The sequence below is a fragment of the Microcebus murinus genome, chromosome 19, assembly GCF_040939455.1.
Source record: "Microcebus murinus isolate Inina chromosome 19, M.murinus_Inina_mat1.0, whole genome shotgun sequence".
Classification (NCBI taxonomy): domain Eukaryota; kingdom Metazoa; phylum Chordata; class Mammalia; order Primates; family Cheirogaleidae; genus Microcebus; species Microcebus murinus.
Window position 1 is genome coordinate 37,888,668 of NC_134122.1, and position 17,942 is coordinate 37,906,609.

Consider the following 17,942-nt stretch of genomic DNA (forward strand, 5'->3'; position numbering starts at 1 on the left):
AATCTTACACATCCCTGTCAAACTGGTGTTATTATCCCATTTCACAGAGGACAATAAGCCTCAGAGAGGGAAGTGACCTGGCTGAGGTCACACAGCAAGTAAGAGGCAGAGTGGATTCTCGGGCAGGTCCGCCTGGTTGGATCATATGTGCCACAGTGTTTCTTCCACTGAACTGGACACCAAGGCTGTGTCCTAGCAAAGGGGACTTCCCTGTGGAAATCATGTATCTTTCAGCAGACTAAGCTTCTTTGGGGAAATGCCCTCCCATAGCCAATCCTCCGGTGACCACAGTAAAAACTTCCTCTTATTCTAGGCCGAGAAAGAGGGCTTGTGGCCCCAGCCAGCTTGCCCATCTTAAGAAATGTGGAGCCTAGGAGAAGTGAAAATGAGAGAGTTGAACAAGAAGAGAAAGGAATTACTGTCAATCTGCAGGGCTTGGATGACACCAGAAAGACATAGGTCAGTCCTGGGCTGACCCGGGATCAAGCTGAGCTCCAAGAGGAAGATGGAATTTCAGAAGAAATATCAGGGGCTGCTCCTAAATTCTACTAGAGGTTTTTGTTTAGTACTTAGTAAATGCTTGTTGTTATTATTCAGCGTGTCTCTAATCTGATGTCCTGGGTGAATTTCTGCATAAGGCCTCCCGAATTCTCTCCCAGGGTCTGTCACTCACCCTCAATGACATAGATCTTCTTCTGTAGCTCAGTGAATAGATCTTTAAGCTTCTCAAATGTATCCAGAATCTTTACAAACTCTTCTATGGGTTTGGAGGCAAATTTGTGGAGTGTCTCCTGACTTTCCTTGGTCTTAAAATGCTTCCCAATCTATGAGGGAGTAGAGAGTGAAGAGCTGACATCCCCCAAATCTCAGAGCACTTTTTGATTATCTTCACAAGAGTCTAGCCCCCCAAAGGAAAGGGACTGGGGTTCAGGAATAGGAGAGGGAAGACAAGGCATAAGAAGTGGCTGGGGTCTGGGGCCCATACCCCGATGACGTAGCGGATGATGTCTTTGGCTGGGTCAATGTTGCCGCTGTCAGTGGCCTCCCCATCTGTGATGATGATGAGCACTTTGGTGGCATCTGGCCGGGCCCCCAGCTCTTGCCGGAACACCTGTTTCCTGTGTCCAGGAAAGGGGGATGTGAGAGTCTCTTCCCAAACCATAGTCTCAGGTCTCCCCACCCTACTGGTTTAGTCACTGCCCTGCCGATTAAGCAAAAGCCCTCTTCCCCTCTCCCAGACAGGTGTTCCAAGCCTTCGGCGGTCCCTCTGAACCACCCCCCATTCCACCCTTGCTTCCCCCCTCATCCTCTGAACCAGTGGTCTTCACACTGCATTTCTGGGCAGCTTGGAGGGGGTCCCAGAACCCATGGGCTAAGAGGGGGAGGTTTTGTGACGGGTGGACTCTGGGCTTCCTGCCCTCCATTGCAATCACATGGCAACCACCTTCAACCAGTTAGAGATGTTGATCTAGGTGAGGCTTCAATGGGAATAAAGGGTTGCACAGCCAAAGAAAATTGGGAAGTTGCTCTTCTAGAGCAAGCTCACACAGCACCTCCCGACCACCCCTAGGCTGCCTATAAATCTCTACTACAGCACTTAACTGAGTGAATTGCAGGGACTTGTTTCTGTGTCAATTTCCCCTATACACCGCAAGGAAAGGACCGTGTTTGATTTGCTGCTGCAAATCAAACTCCCGGCACAGAGTAAGCGCTCAGTGCACGTGAGATGAAAGAAGGGAGAACTGAATACCAGGCAGGCCACAGCCGCCTTCTGGGCAAGCTGGGTTGACCACAGCTCTCACTGGAACAGCAGCTCCATGGCAACCACCTGACCCATGCATGCCTCATGTCAAGACCTCTGGTTTGATTTTGGATGCAAAATGTTTCTCCAATCTCCATTCACACAGACATGGGCCTATCTCGGGTCCTGTTCATGGATTTCCACGCTGGTTCAAACTACTGTCACCTCCCACCTGGATTTTTAAGTAGCCTCCTAACTGGCCTCATTGCTTCCATCCTTACTCCCTCTACAGTCTCATGTCAACCCCACAGCCAGAAGAATCCTTTTAGACACATACATCAGATCATCACCCCTCTGCTGAAAACTTCCAGTGACTGCTCATCTTACTCAGAGGAAAAGCCAAAGTCTCCACTATGGCCTCAAAGTCCCTAACTCATGCGGACTCCCAGTGTCTCTCTGACTTCATCTCCTGCTGTTCCCCACTCACTTATTCCTCTCCAGCCACGCTGGCATCCTAGCTTCTCTCCAATGTCCCAAGCACATCCTTGGCTCAGGGCCTGGACTGTTGTCTCCCTGGAATGGTCATGTCCCCATCGCTTCCTCGTCTCCAACAAGTCTCTGCTCAGATGTAATCTTTCCTGATCTTCCTATTGAATACTGCTTTATTTTATTTTATTTTATTTTATTTTATTTTATTTTATTTTATTTTATTTTATTTTATTTTATTTGAGATGGAGTCTTGCACTGTTGCCCGGGCTAGAGTGCCATGGCATCAGCCCAGCTCACAGCAACCTCAAACTCCTGGGCTCAAACAATCCTCCTGTCTCAGCCTCCTGAGTAGTTGGGACTACAGGCATGCACCACCATGCCCGGCTAATTTTTTTTCTATTTTTAGTAGAGATGGGGTCTCACTCTTGCTCAGGCTGGTCTTAAACTCCTGACCTCGAGTGATGCTCCCGCCTCAGCCTCCCAAAGTGCTAGGATTATAGGCGTGAGCCACAGTGCCCAGCCAATACCACTTTATTTTTCTTTATAAACTTACATCTTTGGCTGCATTATTTAATTTACTTATTGATCCTGTTTATTGTATTTCTCTCCCCTACTGAAATGTTAAGCTCTGAGAGGGCAGATGTTTTTTTTGTTTGTTTGTTTCATTCAATGCTACATTCCCAGGACCTAGAACATAGTAGACCATAACCTTCAGGCCACATCCAGCCTGTGGCTTATTTTTGTATAGTCCATGAGCTAAGAATGGCTTTTATATTTTTAAAAATTATAAAATCAAACAAAGAATATGCAACAGAAATCATATGTGGCCAGAAAAGCCTAAAATATTTACTATCTGATCCTTTATAGAAAAGAACTGCTGACTCCTGACCTAGAACACTTACAAAGTAGGTGGGCAAGAAGTATTATGACAAATATTTGCATGACTGCTTCTTTTTGCTCTCATAATTGACACCTTTTAGGGTGTCTTCTTATCCTGCAGTGACCTCTTCCTCTAAGAACTTAGAGAAGAACATTTTCTAAGACTGAGTCAGCCCCAGAAGGCAAGATTCAGAAACAAATACACACACACACACACACACACACACACACACACACACACGAAGTCTTGAAGAGTGTACCACATGTTCCTTTACCTTATGCAAATTCAACTACGCATTCTTGGCAAAGAAAAGAAAATGAGAAAAATACGTGAAAAAACAAAGGAGATCCTTCCTGCTATTTCACTCAGTTTGAGGCTATGCCCAGAGGGGCACATGAAATAGATCTAAATTCTCTTGTTCCCCACACTGGTCTCAGTTCCCATGGCCACTCTAATCTTTAAAGGTAGGTATTTCTAAAATATACAATATGAGACTGGGCACAGTGGGCACCTGTAATCCTAGCACTCTGGGAGGCAGAGTGGGAGAATCGCTTGAATTCAGGAGTTTGAAACCAGCCTGAAAAAGAGCAAGACCCATCTCTACTAAAAATGGAAAAAATTAGCCAGGCATGATAGTACCCGCCTATAGTCCCAGGTACTCTGGAGGCTGAGGCAGGAGGATCACTTGAGTCCAGGAGTTTGAGGTTGCAGTGGGCTAGGCTGATGCCACGGTACTCTAGCCAGGGCAACAGAGTGAGACTCTATCTCAAAAAATAAATTTAAATAAAATAAAATGTACAATATGGCTTGTCAACACAATCTCACAACTTTCAACTTAAACACAGCAATCTGATCTAACACTGGGGGAAAAATTCTGTATTGGATTTAGGAAATCAGGATACTGTAGTTTCCAATGTGGGACTTGAATATATTGAATTTCTTGAATAATTCAAGGAATTCTTCAAAGATAACTTTGACCATATGAGATTTTTATTCATGTGCTGGGCTCAAAAGCTGATCCCGACCTAAGATGTGACTCCACTGTGCCTGCCATGCTTCACGATTACTTTCTAAGTCCTGGTTCTAGTTCCTCATGAGGCCTGGAAATACTTCCTGTTCCAGGGGTTCACGAGCCATCCTTGCATCCTCTCAAGATTTCCCTTTTGGATTTAGTTAGTATAGAGTAGATTTCTGTTACTTACAACACGAACTGCCTGGGCTGAAATTGCTTCGCTTGAATTCATACGATAAACCACCCCTTGCTGTACCTACCTACCGAGTTTCTATACCCAGGCACTGGAGGAAGCTCACACAGAGCAAGTGAATGCATGTGCTCTCTCCTGCAAAGGGGACTCACGCAACATAGTTGATGGCACCAAAGGTGTTGGTCAACAGGAGCATGTGTTGTACGTTGGCTAGCAGAACATCAGGGTCCTTTGTTTTAATGTACTCTAAGAAATTAAACTCTGTTTTGTAGGTCGAGGAAAACTGAACTGCAGCAAACTAGAAAAGGAAGGAAGAAATGACATGTGGTTACACATTTCCTCCTGCTTGTCTCATTTAACCTCTACTTCTTATGCAGGACATAGGCAACCCGACTCCACATCCCTGCCTCAGATTTTTCTTTTGAAAATGAGGCAATATATAAGTAAACACTGAAATAAACTTCTGCGTCTTGCTGTAGTGATATCTGTTGAGCTCCTGTTCTCTGGGCCTGCCTATCTCACAGTAGGGATGGCCTCCCAGCAGCCACATTTCTGCTGAGTGACCCACTAGACTGGATGCAGTCAGCCGGGCCACAGATGGCCACCTGACAGAGGTAGGCCAGTCAGAATCTCTTCCCTGAGAACTTGGAATTTGCAGAGGGAGGGCTTAGTTGAGAAGAAGGTAGAAAAAAAAAACCCTCCTGGAACTTTTTTTTTTTTTATACTAGGACATTTCTTTTTAATATCCAAAAATTATTAAAGCATTAAGGATATATATGTTTATGTGATGGATGCATGTGTATGTATATATGTGTATGTAACACTTTTTAATTAACTTGATTTTTTTTTCAGCATATTATGGGGGTACAGATTTTAAGGTTTCAATAAATGCCCATTTTCCCCCCTCCCCCCAAAAGTCTGAGTCTCCATCATGACCATCCCCTAGATGGTGCACATCTCACTCATTATGTATGTATATACCCGCCCCCCTCCCCCCTCCCACCTGCCCAATACCCTATTACTGTCCTCCTGGAACTTTAACACATGAACTTCGGAGCTTTCCACAGGCCCCCATAATCCAAAGATGCTATGGGGAAACTGTCTCCAGAGAAAAGAAGAAAAGAAGGAAACAAAGGCATAAAAAGAAACAGAAATGAGAACCAGAGAGAATCTTAGTTGCTTTCCGCTCCCTGGCTCTTGTCCCTCCCAGAGGTCTAGCTACAGCCAAGCCCATAGGTTCTGGCTTTGGTGGCTTTGGTGGTTCTGGCTTGAGCCTTTGATGGCTCAAGCTACTTCAGGCAGGCATCCAGTGCCTGTATTTACCTGGTAGGAAGTGTTGCTGAGTTTCCTCATCACATCCTTCATGAAGTCCAGGATTTTCTGGAATTCATCTTTCTGCAAGCTCCCCGAGCCATCAAACAGAAATACCAGGTCTACATTGCCCTTTATACATTCTGCAGAGGCCAGAGACAAAGAGACCTGGTGAAGTGTCTCCAGTGTTTGGTCCCCACGTAGGGGTAGCCGCTCGAGGTATTCTTGCCCACTGAGTCCCCAGTTCCTTACCCTGATAACCAGGGCGCCCTTGCAGCACAGGATCCTGTAGATTCTGGCGGAAAAGGTAACACAAGCCACTCAGGTAGGTGTTCTGGTCACATGTCCGAGACAGCCCAGGGTCACAGGCCTAAAGGAAGCAAAGGCATTGCTATGTGTCTTTTGAGGCAGCATCAGCCAAGAAGAACCTTCAAAGACCTTGTCCCCCCCTCCCACCCTCCCTCCATCCAACTGGTTACCAAGGCAAGCTGACACTGCCTCCATGAGTTTCCCACAGCCATTTCTCCATGCTACCAATGCTCTGTGCCAATGGACACCTGCTGTCTACAGGATGAAGTCCAAGCTCCTTACTTGGCATTCGTATCATTTATATTTGGGCACTATCCGACATTTCCAGACCCATTCTCTCCCATTTCCAATCTCACATTCTGTGTTTAGGCTAAATCAAATATGAGTCCCAGAATATACAATGCCGTTTTTTTCATTTATGACTATCTTTCCTGCCAGATTGCAATTTTGAAAGTCAGGGCTCTTGTCATGGTCACCTTTGTCTCTCCCTCCCCCTCCCCCATCAGAACCTAGCACAATGCCTGGCATGTAATAGTAGCTAAGTAAATAAGCTCCAATTAAATACTGGGTCAGTATTTCACTCAGCCTTTTCTCTCGTGCAGGACGATGCTGGTTGGGATAAATTGGAGAGAGTAACGAACTTAGAATCAAATGAGAATTTGATTCAAATCCTGGCTCTACCATTTTGCCACCATGTGACCTTGGCCAAGTCTCTTAACTTTTTGGTCCTCTTTCCTCATGTGTGGAATGTGTATACTGATCTCCATCTCACCTGTGTGTCTTTTCTTTCTTTTCTTTTTTTTTTGAGACAGAGTCTCACTTTGTTGCCCAGGCTAGAGTGAGTACCATGGCATCAGCCTCGCTCACAGCAGCCTCAATCCTGGGCTCAAATGATCCTACTGCCTCAGCCTCCAGAGTAGCTGGGACTACAGGCATGTACCACCATGCCCAGCTAATTTTTTCTATATATATTTTTTAGTTGGTCAATTAATTTCTTTCTATTTTTAGTAGAGAAGTAGAGGGGTCTCGCTCAGGCTGGTTTTGAACTCCTGACCTCGAGCAATCCACCTGCCTCGGCCTCCCAGAGTGCTAGGATTACAGGCGTGAGCCACCACGCCCGGCCTCACCTGTGTGTTTGAGGGTTAAAAGAGATAAGGTAGTGTTTCCCAAACTTTAGGCATTTGTGTAATACTTCACAATTTCTGCCACTTGAGTATACTATTATTTACCTAATATTTTCCTTTAAATTTATTTTTTCTTAACTTTAGCCTCTTCCTAAGCAATAAGATCCAGGAAACAATGAATATGCTTATATATTTATGCATATATAATATTGCATATTATATATGCAATGAATGTGCTTATATATTTTTCCTATTAATAATAAGCCAATAAATAAATATATAACTATTAAAACATTAGAAGCTTATATACCACCAAAAATCATATTGTCTATCAATGGTTGTAGATATTTCATATTTGAAAAGAACCCGAGGTAAGTAAGGGCATGAAAATAGCTGGCTCATAGTTGGTTCTCAGTAAACACTGATGGAATCTGAGTTTGTCTGATGCTCTTGACCTTCTATGGGATCCTTTACCCACATTTTTTCTTCCTCTTTTCAATCTCTTGTTCCTAGCATTGAGCTTCACAGGCTCTGATATCACCATTCCACAAAATTCTTACCAAAATGCTTCCACCTGTGGGGTCTGTTGCCAGGGTCATTCCCAAGTACTTGGAGGTATAGTTGGAACCTGTAGGCACCAAAAGTTTCGTCTAGAGGGACTTAGGCAAGCCAGGCTTGTTGGGGCCTGCCTCAGTTTCCCTGGAGACCCCATTCTTCCCATTTCCCTCTCCGGTTACTCACCACTCAGGCTGACTGGCAGGCAGTTTCCAGTGCCTGGCTGGCACTGATAGAGGTTTCCTGTGCTGTTCCCCTCACCTGGAGCTCCCACGACAACCCTGATGAGAAATCTCACCTGTGAGATGGAGTTGCCCAGATCTTCACCCGCCCACTGCTGCCTATTAAGGAGGAATCACAAAACAACGCAGCCATTCCCCTTCAGGAAGGTTCCTCAGCCCCTACCTCTTCCCTATGGAATCCCAGAGAAATAATTCCATATGCCAGAATTCTAGAAAGTTGAGGAGCCTTTCCATTTACAGTGTAGAAACACTGAGGCCCAGAGAGTAATCTGCCAGAATGTCATATTACGAGCCCATTGGGTCAGTCCTCAATTCAAAATTCCTTTATGGCTTACTTTGTGCTAGTGTCCAGGTGTGTTGGGATGGTGATGTTTCCCCTATTAGGCATTTGAGTGGTGCCCTAATGATCGGCCTCATCCTACTGTTTGATGGCCTTGCTCCTGTCTGCCGAGAATTCCCACCGACAGACTCCTCCAGACGGGATGTCCTGGAGACCCACCCCGTCTCATCGACCTGCCCACCTGGGGTGGGTGAGCCCTGGCCGCAGGGACAGCCCTGGGGGACACCAGGAGGGAGACCTGCGGATGGAGGTTTAGGGGCTGACAGCTCACCTGTTTCCGACCTGCAGGACGCGGTACCCAAAGTGCCTCCCGGCTGGCGCGAAGGAGAAGCTCTGCACATGCCGCACGTCCAGGTTGTAGCTCCAGGAAGGTGCTGCGGGAGGCCAGCGCCGTCAGCTGCTTCCACTGGACCGCACGTGCCCAGCGGGCGGCTGACCCCGGCCTCCTTGCCCTTCCGCAGGCGGCCCACACGCCCTGGACTTCCCCTCCAGGGCCTTGACTCTGGGGACATGGAAGCAGCCACTCCCTGTCACCCAGAGCGCTGAGAGCTTTTCACAGGGCCTGAGAAGGACACACTTCTCATTTGGCCACTGGACAAAGAAGGAAGAATGAGAAGGCGGAGGCCACGAGGGAGGAGGCCCGGGGGGCCCAGAGGCCTAGGGTGGCCAAGTTCCCAGGCAGAGGCCAAGATGGGGATGCCCCAGGACAGGAGGGCAGGATGTGCCCACCCACACACCACTTCTCCTGTGGGCATGAGGCCTGGGCGCCCCAGAACTCAGATGCTGGGCCTTGGGAGGAGGGCTTCCTGCCACAGACGTGGGGGTTCTAGATGCTCTGATCCTGGGAGGTGGGCTCCGGGCTCCCCACCCCTCTAGAGCCCCTCTGCGTGGCCCCACCTCAGGCAGCTTGCCCAGGGCACATCCCACACTGTCCCATCCCGCCCTGCTTTCCTCCCGGCACCAGGCTTAGTGGGCAGCATCCTAGGATGTCAGGGGCAGGGTGCCTGTGCCTTCATTTGTCGAGATGAAGGGACTGACGGGCCAGGGAAGGGGAAAGGACTTGCCTAAGACCACACAGACAGCTGGTATCATGGGTGGCGCCAGAACCCAGCATTCTCCTCACAGCTCTAGGTGCCCATTAGCCGGCAGCCTTTTTAAAGAACACCCCCCCCTTCCCCCATGCGCTACCTACCTTGTCTCCTTCCTCTGTCTTTCCTTGCACCCCATCTGCGCCTGGGGCTCTGGCTGGCTGGCTGGCTTTTCTCTTCCCGCTCTCCCTCCCTCCAGGATTCCCTAATACCTATGGCCATTCCCGCCTTGCCAGCAGCTCCTTGTTTACTCCAGCCCCCCAGAGCCCGGTAGTTCCCTGGTCACAGACATGTGGGCCTCTCCTGCCCCTCCCTTGCTTACTGAAGAGACAGGTCCCGTACAGCAGCAGAGTGTTCAGGACGACGCAGGAACTCATCTTTGCAGCGCCGGAGGGACCCAAGGACCAGGCTCAGTCTCAGCCGGCCCTTGGGATTTGCTGGCAGCCCAGACAGGGTGAAAGAGGGAAATGATGATGCCTTGGGGCCTCCTGCAGTGGAACTTTCTCACAGAGGCGCCAGGCTGGTGACACTGGGGAGGGGCGGCTGTGCCTGTAGGGGTTGTGAAACCGCATGGGTTCAGAGAGGAAGTGTAAGCAGGTTAGAGACACTTCCTGTGCCTACTTGTGTTTTCACCTCATCCAAGAGCAGACAGCATGGTGACGAGATGACAGCTTCTCCTGCTCAAGGGCTGCTGCATCCGCCTCTCACTAACACACCAGCCAAAGACACTCTGAAGCTCAGGAGAGGACCAATCAAATGAACTGTGGTAAAACCATAATGGAAGGCTAGGCAGCCATGCAAAAGAATGAGGGGGGAGAATAAGATAGGGGGAAAAAAATGAGGTAGCTTTCTCTTGACATTGAGATCCCTGTGATATGCTGTTAAAGAAAAAGAGCAAGTTATAGAACAGTGTCTTTAGTAACTAATTTTAGTTCTAAAAAATAAAATCCAGTCCGGGCACGGTGGCTCACGCCTGTAATCCTAGCGCTCTGGGAAGCCAAGGCAGGAGGATTGCTTGAGCTCAGGAATTCAAGACCAGCCTGAGCAAGAGTGAGATCCCATCTCTACTATAAATAGAAAGAAATTAGCCAAACAACTAAAAATAGAGAAAAATTAGCCAGGCATAGGGGCACGTGCCTGTAGTCCCAGCTACTTGGGAGGCTGAGGCAGGAGGATTGCTTGAGCCCAGGAGTCTGAGGTTGCAGTGAGCTATGATCCCACCACTGCCCTCTAGCCTGGGCAATAGAGCGAGACTCTGTCTCAAAAAAAAAGAAAATTCTAATAAGGGATTTGTATCCAGAATATATAAAGAACTCTTATAACTCAACAATAAAAAAACAACCTAATTTTTAAAAATGAACCAAGGGTTTGAATAGATATTTCTGTAAAACAGATATGGAAATGGCCAATAAGCGCTGAAAATAATGTTCAACATCATTAGTCATTAGATAAATGCAAATCAAAACCACAATGAGATACCTTTCACATCTACTAGGATGGCTAGAATTTTTTTTTTTTTTTTTTTGAGACAGAGTCTCGCTTTGTTGCCCAGGCTAGAGTGAGTGCCGTGGCGTCAGCCTCGCTCACAGCAACCTCAAACTCCTGGGCTCAAGCAATCCTACTGCCTCAGCCTCCCAAGTAGCTGGGACTATAGGCATGCACCACCATGACCGGCTAATTTTTTCTCTATATATTAGTTGGCCAATTAATTTCTTTCTATTTATGGTAGACACGGGGTCTCGCTCTTGCTCAGGCTGGTTTCGAACTCCTGACCTCGAGCTATCCGCCCGCCTCGGCCTCCCAGAGTGCTAGGATTACAGGTGTGAGCCACCACGCCTGGCCGGATGGCTAGAATTTAAGAAAAAAAAGAGAAAAAGAGTGTTGGTGAGGATGTGGAGAAATTAGAACTGTCAACGGAAAGAAAGCCAAACTCTGCAAGATAATTTTAATAAGATTTATTCTGAGCCAAATTTGAAGACCATGACCCAGAGCCACACCCAAGAAGCTTTGAGCAAGTAGACTCCATGTGGCTGGGTTACAGTTTGGTTTTATACATTTCAGGGAGACAGGGGTTACAGATAAAGTCATAAATCAATGCGTGGGAGGCATACATTGGTTTGGTCCAAAAAGGTGGGCCATCTCGAAGGAGGAGTGCAGGAGGGCTTACAGGTTCTTTGGCTTGTAATTGGTTAAAGATCAGAAGCTTTGTCTAAAGGCTTGGAAGGTTTGAAGACATGGAGCTGTTTATCAGCAGCCGCTGGACATGTGTTTGTTGTGTAAACTGAGGACCTGCAGGTTTATCTTGCACAGTTTTAGGCCTGTTAATGGGTTACAAAGGATGTTTCCAAGAACAGAGGGGGCATGATGAGGCATGTCTGGCCTCTCTCCTGGTAGCAGGCAATTTAGTTTTAGGATATCCCCTTGGTTGAGAGGAGGTCCATTCAGTCAGCCAGTCGGAGGTGAACCTTAAGATTTTATTTTAGTTCACAGAACCCTGGTCCATTGCTGGTGGGAATGAAACATGGGGCAGCTGCCGTGGAAAACATTTTGATAGTTCTTCAAAAAAGTTAAACATAGAATTAGCATATGACCCAACAATTCTTCTCCTAGGTATATACCCAAAGGAATTGAAAACATGTTCATACGAAAACTTATGAATGAATGCTCATAGTATTACCCACACTAGCCCCAAACTGGGGACAACCTGCAAGTCCATCAGGTGATGAATGGATAAGCAAAATGTGGCATATCCATACAACATAGTGTTGTTCCCCATAAAAAAGAACAGAGTTTGGTACCTGCCTCACTCTGGATAAACCTTGCAAACATGGTCAGTGAAGGAAATGAGAGGCACAGAGGCCGCATGTGGTATGATTTCGTTAAGCTAAATGTCCAGAGTAGACAAATCTATAGAGACAGAAAATAGATTAGTGGTTGCCAAGGAGAAGGAAATGGAGACTGGGTTGTGCCTACTAATGGGTATAAGGTTTCTTTTTGGGGTGATGAAATGTTCTAGAAATAAACAGTGGTGGTGATTGCACAACTTAATGAATATATTAAAAACCACTGAATTGTATGCTTTAAAATAGTGAGTTTTATGGTATGTGCATTAAGGTATCTCAATAAAAAATCAAATTGTATGTGTGTGTGTCTCTAAAGAAAATCTGAAAGGGTGTATAACCAAACTACACAGTGGTTACCTCTGCAGAACGAGGTCTTTACATTTCTATATGGTCTGATTTGTTTTTTACAATGAAGATGTATACCTTTACCACTTAAAAAATAGAATGGCCATGAAAAACATAAAAATAGTAAAAACACAACAGAATAAAGAAACTGTCTTTGTTTCTGGGAGATTGGGAAGGACCTTCAGATGCTCCCTGTGCTGTGAGGAAATGCTACCAGGTCGGTACTTCCAGTGTCACCGCCCTGGGGAAGGCTTTTACAGACAGATTATCTATAATCTCTACTGCCACACAGCTACCACAGGACAAATTGGCGCATGGTAACTAGGTGAAGTCAGACGGTTAAAATCAGATAATTCAGGCCCTTTCTTTGATTCTCTATAGAGCAGTTCCAATTTACATCTAACCAAATTCTTTTGTTTTGTTCTGAAATCACAAAAAGAGTATACATTCTTAAATGCAAACACTACAGAAGTGTATGAAGAGAAAGGATAAAAACTCCTTTAACACGCACCCCCATTCCTAAATTCCAACGGTAATCATTGTTAACAATTGGAACCATACATTCTCCATGAAAAAAATTGAGTTCTCCTAGTTAACCATACAGGTTTGGCTTGTTTGGATAAACTGCAATTATCTCACCACAGAACATCTAACCCAGAATTTAATAGTCAAATCAATCATCCCCAGTGTGAAGATTTTCCTTCAGGCCATCTTCAAGCTTTAGATACTTAAATTAGGGATAAAGTTTCAGCAGACAAGTTTTTATGTACTTATCATATTCTGGTTTCAGATTTAAAAACACAAAAGAATAATACTGCCTTGGTTTCTTTGGGCCGCTACAACAAAATAGCTTAGACTGGGTAATTTGTAAAGAATGGAAATTTATTTCTTACAGTTCTGGAGGCTGGGAAGTCCAAGATCAAGGTGCTGGCAGAGTCAGTGTCTGATGAAGGCTCTGTTTCAAAGGTGGCATCTTCTCACTATGTCCTCCAAAAGGTCCCATCTCTAAATACTATTGCATTGGGGATTGTTTCAATATGAATTTTGGAGGGACACAAATATTTAAATCACAGCATTTGGCCCCTGAACACCCAAATTAATGTTCTTCTTAGTTACAAAATACATTCATTCCCAATAGCCCCAAAAGTCTTAATTAGATCCAGCATCAACTTTAAAATCTAAGTCCAAAGTCTCATTACCACTGCACTCTAGCTGGGGTGACAGAGCCAGACCCTGTCTCCAAAAAATCAAGAATAAAAAAGTCAAAACAAGGCCGGGCGCGGTGGCTCACGCCTGTAATCCTAGCTCTCTGGGAGGCCGAGGCGGGCGGATTGCTCGAGGTCAGGAGTTTGAAACCAGCCTGAGCAACAGCGAGACCCCGTCTCTACTATAAATAGAAAGAAATTAATTGGCCAACTAATATATACAAAAAATTAGCCGGGCATGGTGGCGAATGCCTGTAGTCCCAGCTACTTGGGAGGCTGAGGCAGGAGGATTGCTTGAGCCCAGGAGTTTGAGGTTGCTGTGAGCTAGGCTGACGCCACGGCACTCATTCTAGCCTGGGCAACAGAGTGAGACTCTGTCTCAAAAAAAAAAAAAAAAAAAAAAAAGTCAAAACAAACAAACTGAAACAGGAGAAAGAAATTCCCCTGAAGAATCAGGCTGCAAAGATCTCAGGCTGGGACCACATGGGGAAGTCCTGAGGCAGGATGCATCACACAATCTCTGTCTCTGTCTCTCACACACACACACACACTTCTTCCTTAGCCACAGGTACTGGCTGCCTTCATAACTCAAAATGTCAGTTCTCTGAGGATCCAGGTCCTCTGAACTATCTCTCAATTCCATTCCTGTTGCTCAAACTTCTACCCATTCTCACCGGAACTACTGGCTGCTACCACAGCTTTTCCTCCCCTCAGTCTCCCCCGCCATGAAATTCTACCTCCTAGGTACTACCAAATTAACCTCGAGAAACCTGAGCATGTCTCCCTTGTGCTTTAAGACCTCTGATGGGCCAGCATGGTGGCTCACGCCTGTAATCCTAGCACTCTGGGAGGCCGAGGTGGGTGGATTGCTCGAGGTCAGGAGTTCGAAACCAGCCTGAGCAAGAGAGAGACCCTGTCTCTACTATAAATAGAAAGAAATTAATTGGCCAACTAATATATATAGAAAAAAAATTAGCTGGGCATGGTGGCACATGCCTGTAGTCCTAGCTACTCGGGAGGCTGAGGCAGGAGGATCACTTGAGCCCAAGAGTTTGAGGTTGCTGTGAGCGAGGCTGACGCCACAGCACTCACCCTAGCCTGTGCAACAAAGCGAGACTCTGTGTCAAAAAAAAACAACCTCTGATGATTCCCCTTTTGTATGCACAAGAGCAAGTCCAAGCTCCTTGGCATAGCTTTCAGGGGCCTCATTCATTACTTTTCCATAACCCACACTCTAGCTGTGCCAGATATCTCATCAGCGTTCAAGTAGGCCAAGTATCCTAGAGAGCAGTTTGCGGAACTCAGAGTGTTGGCCATCCTGGGGACTGCTTTCCTTCTGGGGCTTGCTAGGGTAGAAAGCTTAGTAGGTGCTCACCGCATGGGTGGAGAAAGATTTCTCACGCAGAAATTAAGATATATCAAAGTTAAAAGTTTATTTATCTTTTAGAAGGACAGAGAGAGTGAGTGGGGGGGAGCAGAGAGATGGTGTGGTCTCTCAAAGAAAGAAAAGGCAGATGCCAGCAGCCAGGCCAAGTGGCTGTTGCTTTTATGGGGACAAAGAGAAAAATAGTAACTGTTGCGAAGTCATTAGCAGGCAGTCACAAGTTGTCAGTCTTCCTTGTTTCTTCTGTTCCTGGAGACTTGGTTATCTCTGAAATGTAGTCAGGCCTATCATAGGGGGTGTGATTTTGCCCCTTAGATATGGTTGCGGGCAGGAAACAAAGGCCTGGAGTTTACTTGCTGCTGTCCCTCTCAGAGCTTCTCAGGAACACCTGGAGGATGTAGAAACAAATTCTAAAGGCTGTGAGCTGGGGAATGTCAAAGATGTCCACCAAGTCTTTTGTGACCTTTGTGAGATAAAATGATCTTGATTGGTCAGGTGTGGGCACGGTGGCTCACACCTGCAATCCTAGCACTCTTGGAGGCCGAGGCAGGTGGATTGCTCAAGGTCAGGAGTTCGAGACCAGCCTGAGGAAGACCGAGACCCCCATCCTACTAAAAATAGAAAGAAATTAATTGGCCAACTAAAAATATATAGAAAAAATTAGCTGGGCATGGTGGCGCATGCCTGTAGTCCCAGCTACTCGGGAGGCTGAGGCAGGAGGATCGCTTGAGCCCAGGAGTTTGAGGTTGCTGTGAGCTGGCCCGGACAACAGAGTGAGACTCTGTCTCAAAAAAGAAGAAGAAGAAGAAGAGGGCTGAATTCCCAGAGACCAGGCATTGAAGAATGCTTTGGTTCTACTACCAAGGGAGAGCAGTGTCTGTGACTGTGTGTGCCTGAAGAGGCAGTCCTGGGGGACAGAGTGTGGAGGTCCAGAGACAGAACCCCAGACCCTTGGCTTTAGAGGCTGCAAAGGAAGTCCCAGTGGCCAAGCTGGGCATGAAGAGAGGAGAGTAGAACTTACAGCCTTAAGTCCTTTTTTTTTTTTTTTTTTGAGACAGAGTCTCGCTTTGTTGCCCAGGCTAGAGTGAGTGCCTTGGCGTCAGCCTAGCTCACAGCAACCTCAAACTCCTGGGCTCAAACGATCCTTCTGTCTCAGCCTCCCAAGTAGCTGGGACTACAGGCATGAGCCACCATGCCTGGCTAATTTTTTCTATATATATTAGTTGGCCAATTAGTTTCTTTCTATTTATAGTAGAGACGGGGTCTCGCTCTTGCTCAGGCTGGTTTCGAACTCCTGACCTCGAGCAATCCGCCCGCCTCGGCCTCCCAGAGAGCTAGGATTACAGGCGTGAGCCACCGCGCCCAGACGCTTAAGTCCTTTTATAATTGGCCTTGGTCTATTCATGACGGTGGAGCACTCATGACCTAAACGTCTACCTCCCAACAGTGCTGCACTGGGGGTTAAGTTGCCAACACATGCTTTTGGGGGGACACACTGAAACCATACCATATGGTATGTAGTTGTTTATGTTTGGCTTCATTCGCTTCTCATACTGCTATTGAAATTTGTCCATGTCGTCGCGTGTCCAATAGTCTTTAACAGTCGTCCTGAACACAATTGTATTATCCATTCACCAGCTGATGGACATTTGGGCGTTTCCAGTTTTTAGCAACTATGAATAAAACTGCTATAAATATTTGGGGTTTTATGCGAACATATGTTTTTACTTCTCTTAGATAAATACCTAGGAGTGGGATTGGTAGATCATACAGGAAATGTATATTTCACTTTATACAAAACTGCCAAACTATTTTCCAAACATCTGTTGCATTTTGCATTTCCACCAGCAATGTGCGCCCCAGGACTCATAAATTACCCTAGGAAAGTGGGAGAGTGCCCGAACATGACTGAGGTTGTATTTCCATCCATGGGTTCATGGGGGACTCAACATCAGACTTAATTTAGAAAGATCAACTAATTCTTTTCTACCCAAATGTTTCTCACACCTGTTATACCTGCAACAAGCGTCTTCAACTTCAAAGACCTTGAGAGACAGCCAACAGGCCTGCTGAATGCTGACTCATATTTCCAAGCTCTGCTCAGATGCTGTCTCCCCTGAAAAGCCTTCCGTAGGTTCCTTTGTTCTCTAATTTCCCCTTCACCCTTTGTTCTTACCTCTTGTATTGTACTGTTGTACACATCTGTCTACACTAGTGGCTCTCAAACTTGGGAGTGTATCAGAATCATCTAGAGGGCTTACAAAAGACATTAGTAGATTGCCATGGCCCTCCCCCAAGTTTCTCATTCAGTAGGTCTTGGAAGAAAAGCCCAAGAATTTTCATTTCTAACAAGTTCCAAGGTGATGTTGCTGCTGTGGTCCACACTTTGAGAATGGCTAACCTAGACAATGAAGTTAGAGCTATGTTCATATCCTAATGCTGACACTACACTTAATAGCTGCAACAGTGGGCAAGTTCAATTAATTTTCCAAGCCTCACTTTCTTTATCTGCAAAATGGGAACAATATCTCAAACTTCAGTTAAAAGGATTAAAGGACATCATGAATTAGAAGCTCCTGACAGACAGTGGGTGCTCAGTAGATGTTTGTCTTAAGAAATAGGCTACACTGGGCAGGGCGTGGTGGCTCACACCTGTAATCCTAGCACTCTGGGAGGCCAAGGTGGGAGGATCATTTGAGCTCAGGAGTTCAAAACCAGCCTGAGCAACAGTGAGACCCTGACTGTACTAAAAAAAGAAAAAAAAAAGAAAGAAAGACATTAGCTGGACAACTAAAAATATATATTGAAAAAATTAGCTAAGCATGGTGGCACATGCCTATAGTTCCAGCTACTCGGGAGGCTGAGGCAGGAGGATCGTTTA

General features: G+C 46.1%; 1 protein-coding gene across 4 annotated transcripts in view; it reads right to left on the minus strand.

The window, feature by feature from the left end:
- ITGAL (integrin subunit alpha L) overlaps positions 1 to 9,805 on the minus strand; it is a 38,399-nt gene extending 28,594 nt beyond the window's left edge. For 2 of the 4 annotated variants that reach the window (XM_012764226.3, XM_020281344.2), the window contains exons 1-9: positions 9,607 to 9,805; positions 8,468 to 8,570; positions 7,801 to 7,895; positions 7,620 to 7,687; positions 5,879 to 5,996; positions 5,639 to 5,769; positions 4,468 to 4,613; positions 986 to 1,118; positions 674 to 824 (exon numbers count right to left, since the gene is read on the minus strand). In XM_012764226.3, the coding sequence (XP_012619680.1) occupies positions 674 to 824; positions 986 to 1,118; positions 4,468 to 4,613; positions 5,639 to 5,769; positions 5,879 to 5,996; positions 7,620 to 7,687; positions 7,801 to 7,895; positions 8,468 to 8,570; positions 9,607 to 9,661 (1,000 nt within the window). In that variant the 5' untranslated portion in view covers positions 9,662 to 9,805. Of the gene's footprint in view, positions 1 to 673; positions 825 to 985; positions 1,119 to 4,467; positions 4,614 to 5,638; positions 5,770 to 5,878; positions 5,997 to 7,619; positions 7,688 to 7,800; positions 7,956 to 8,467; positions 8,571 to 9,606 lie in introns of all 4 variants that reach the window. The other 2 variants (XM_012764224.3, XM_012764223.3) reach the window with 1 other exon arrangement.
- Between the last annotated feature and the right edge of the window lie 8,137 nt (positions 9,806 to 17,942).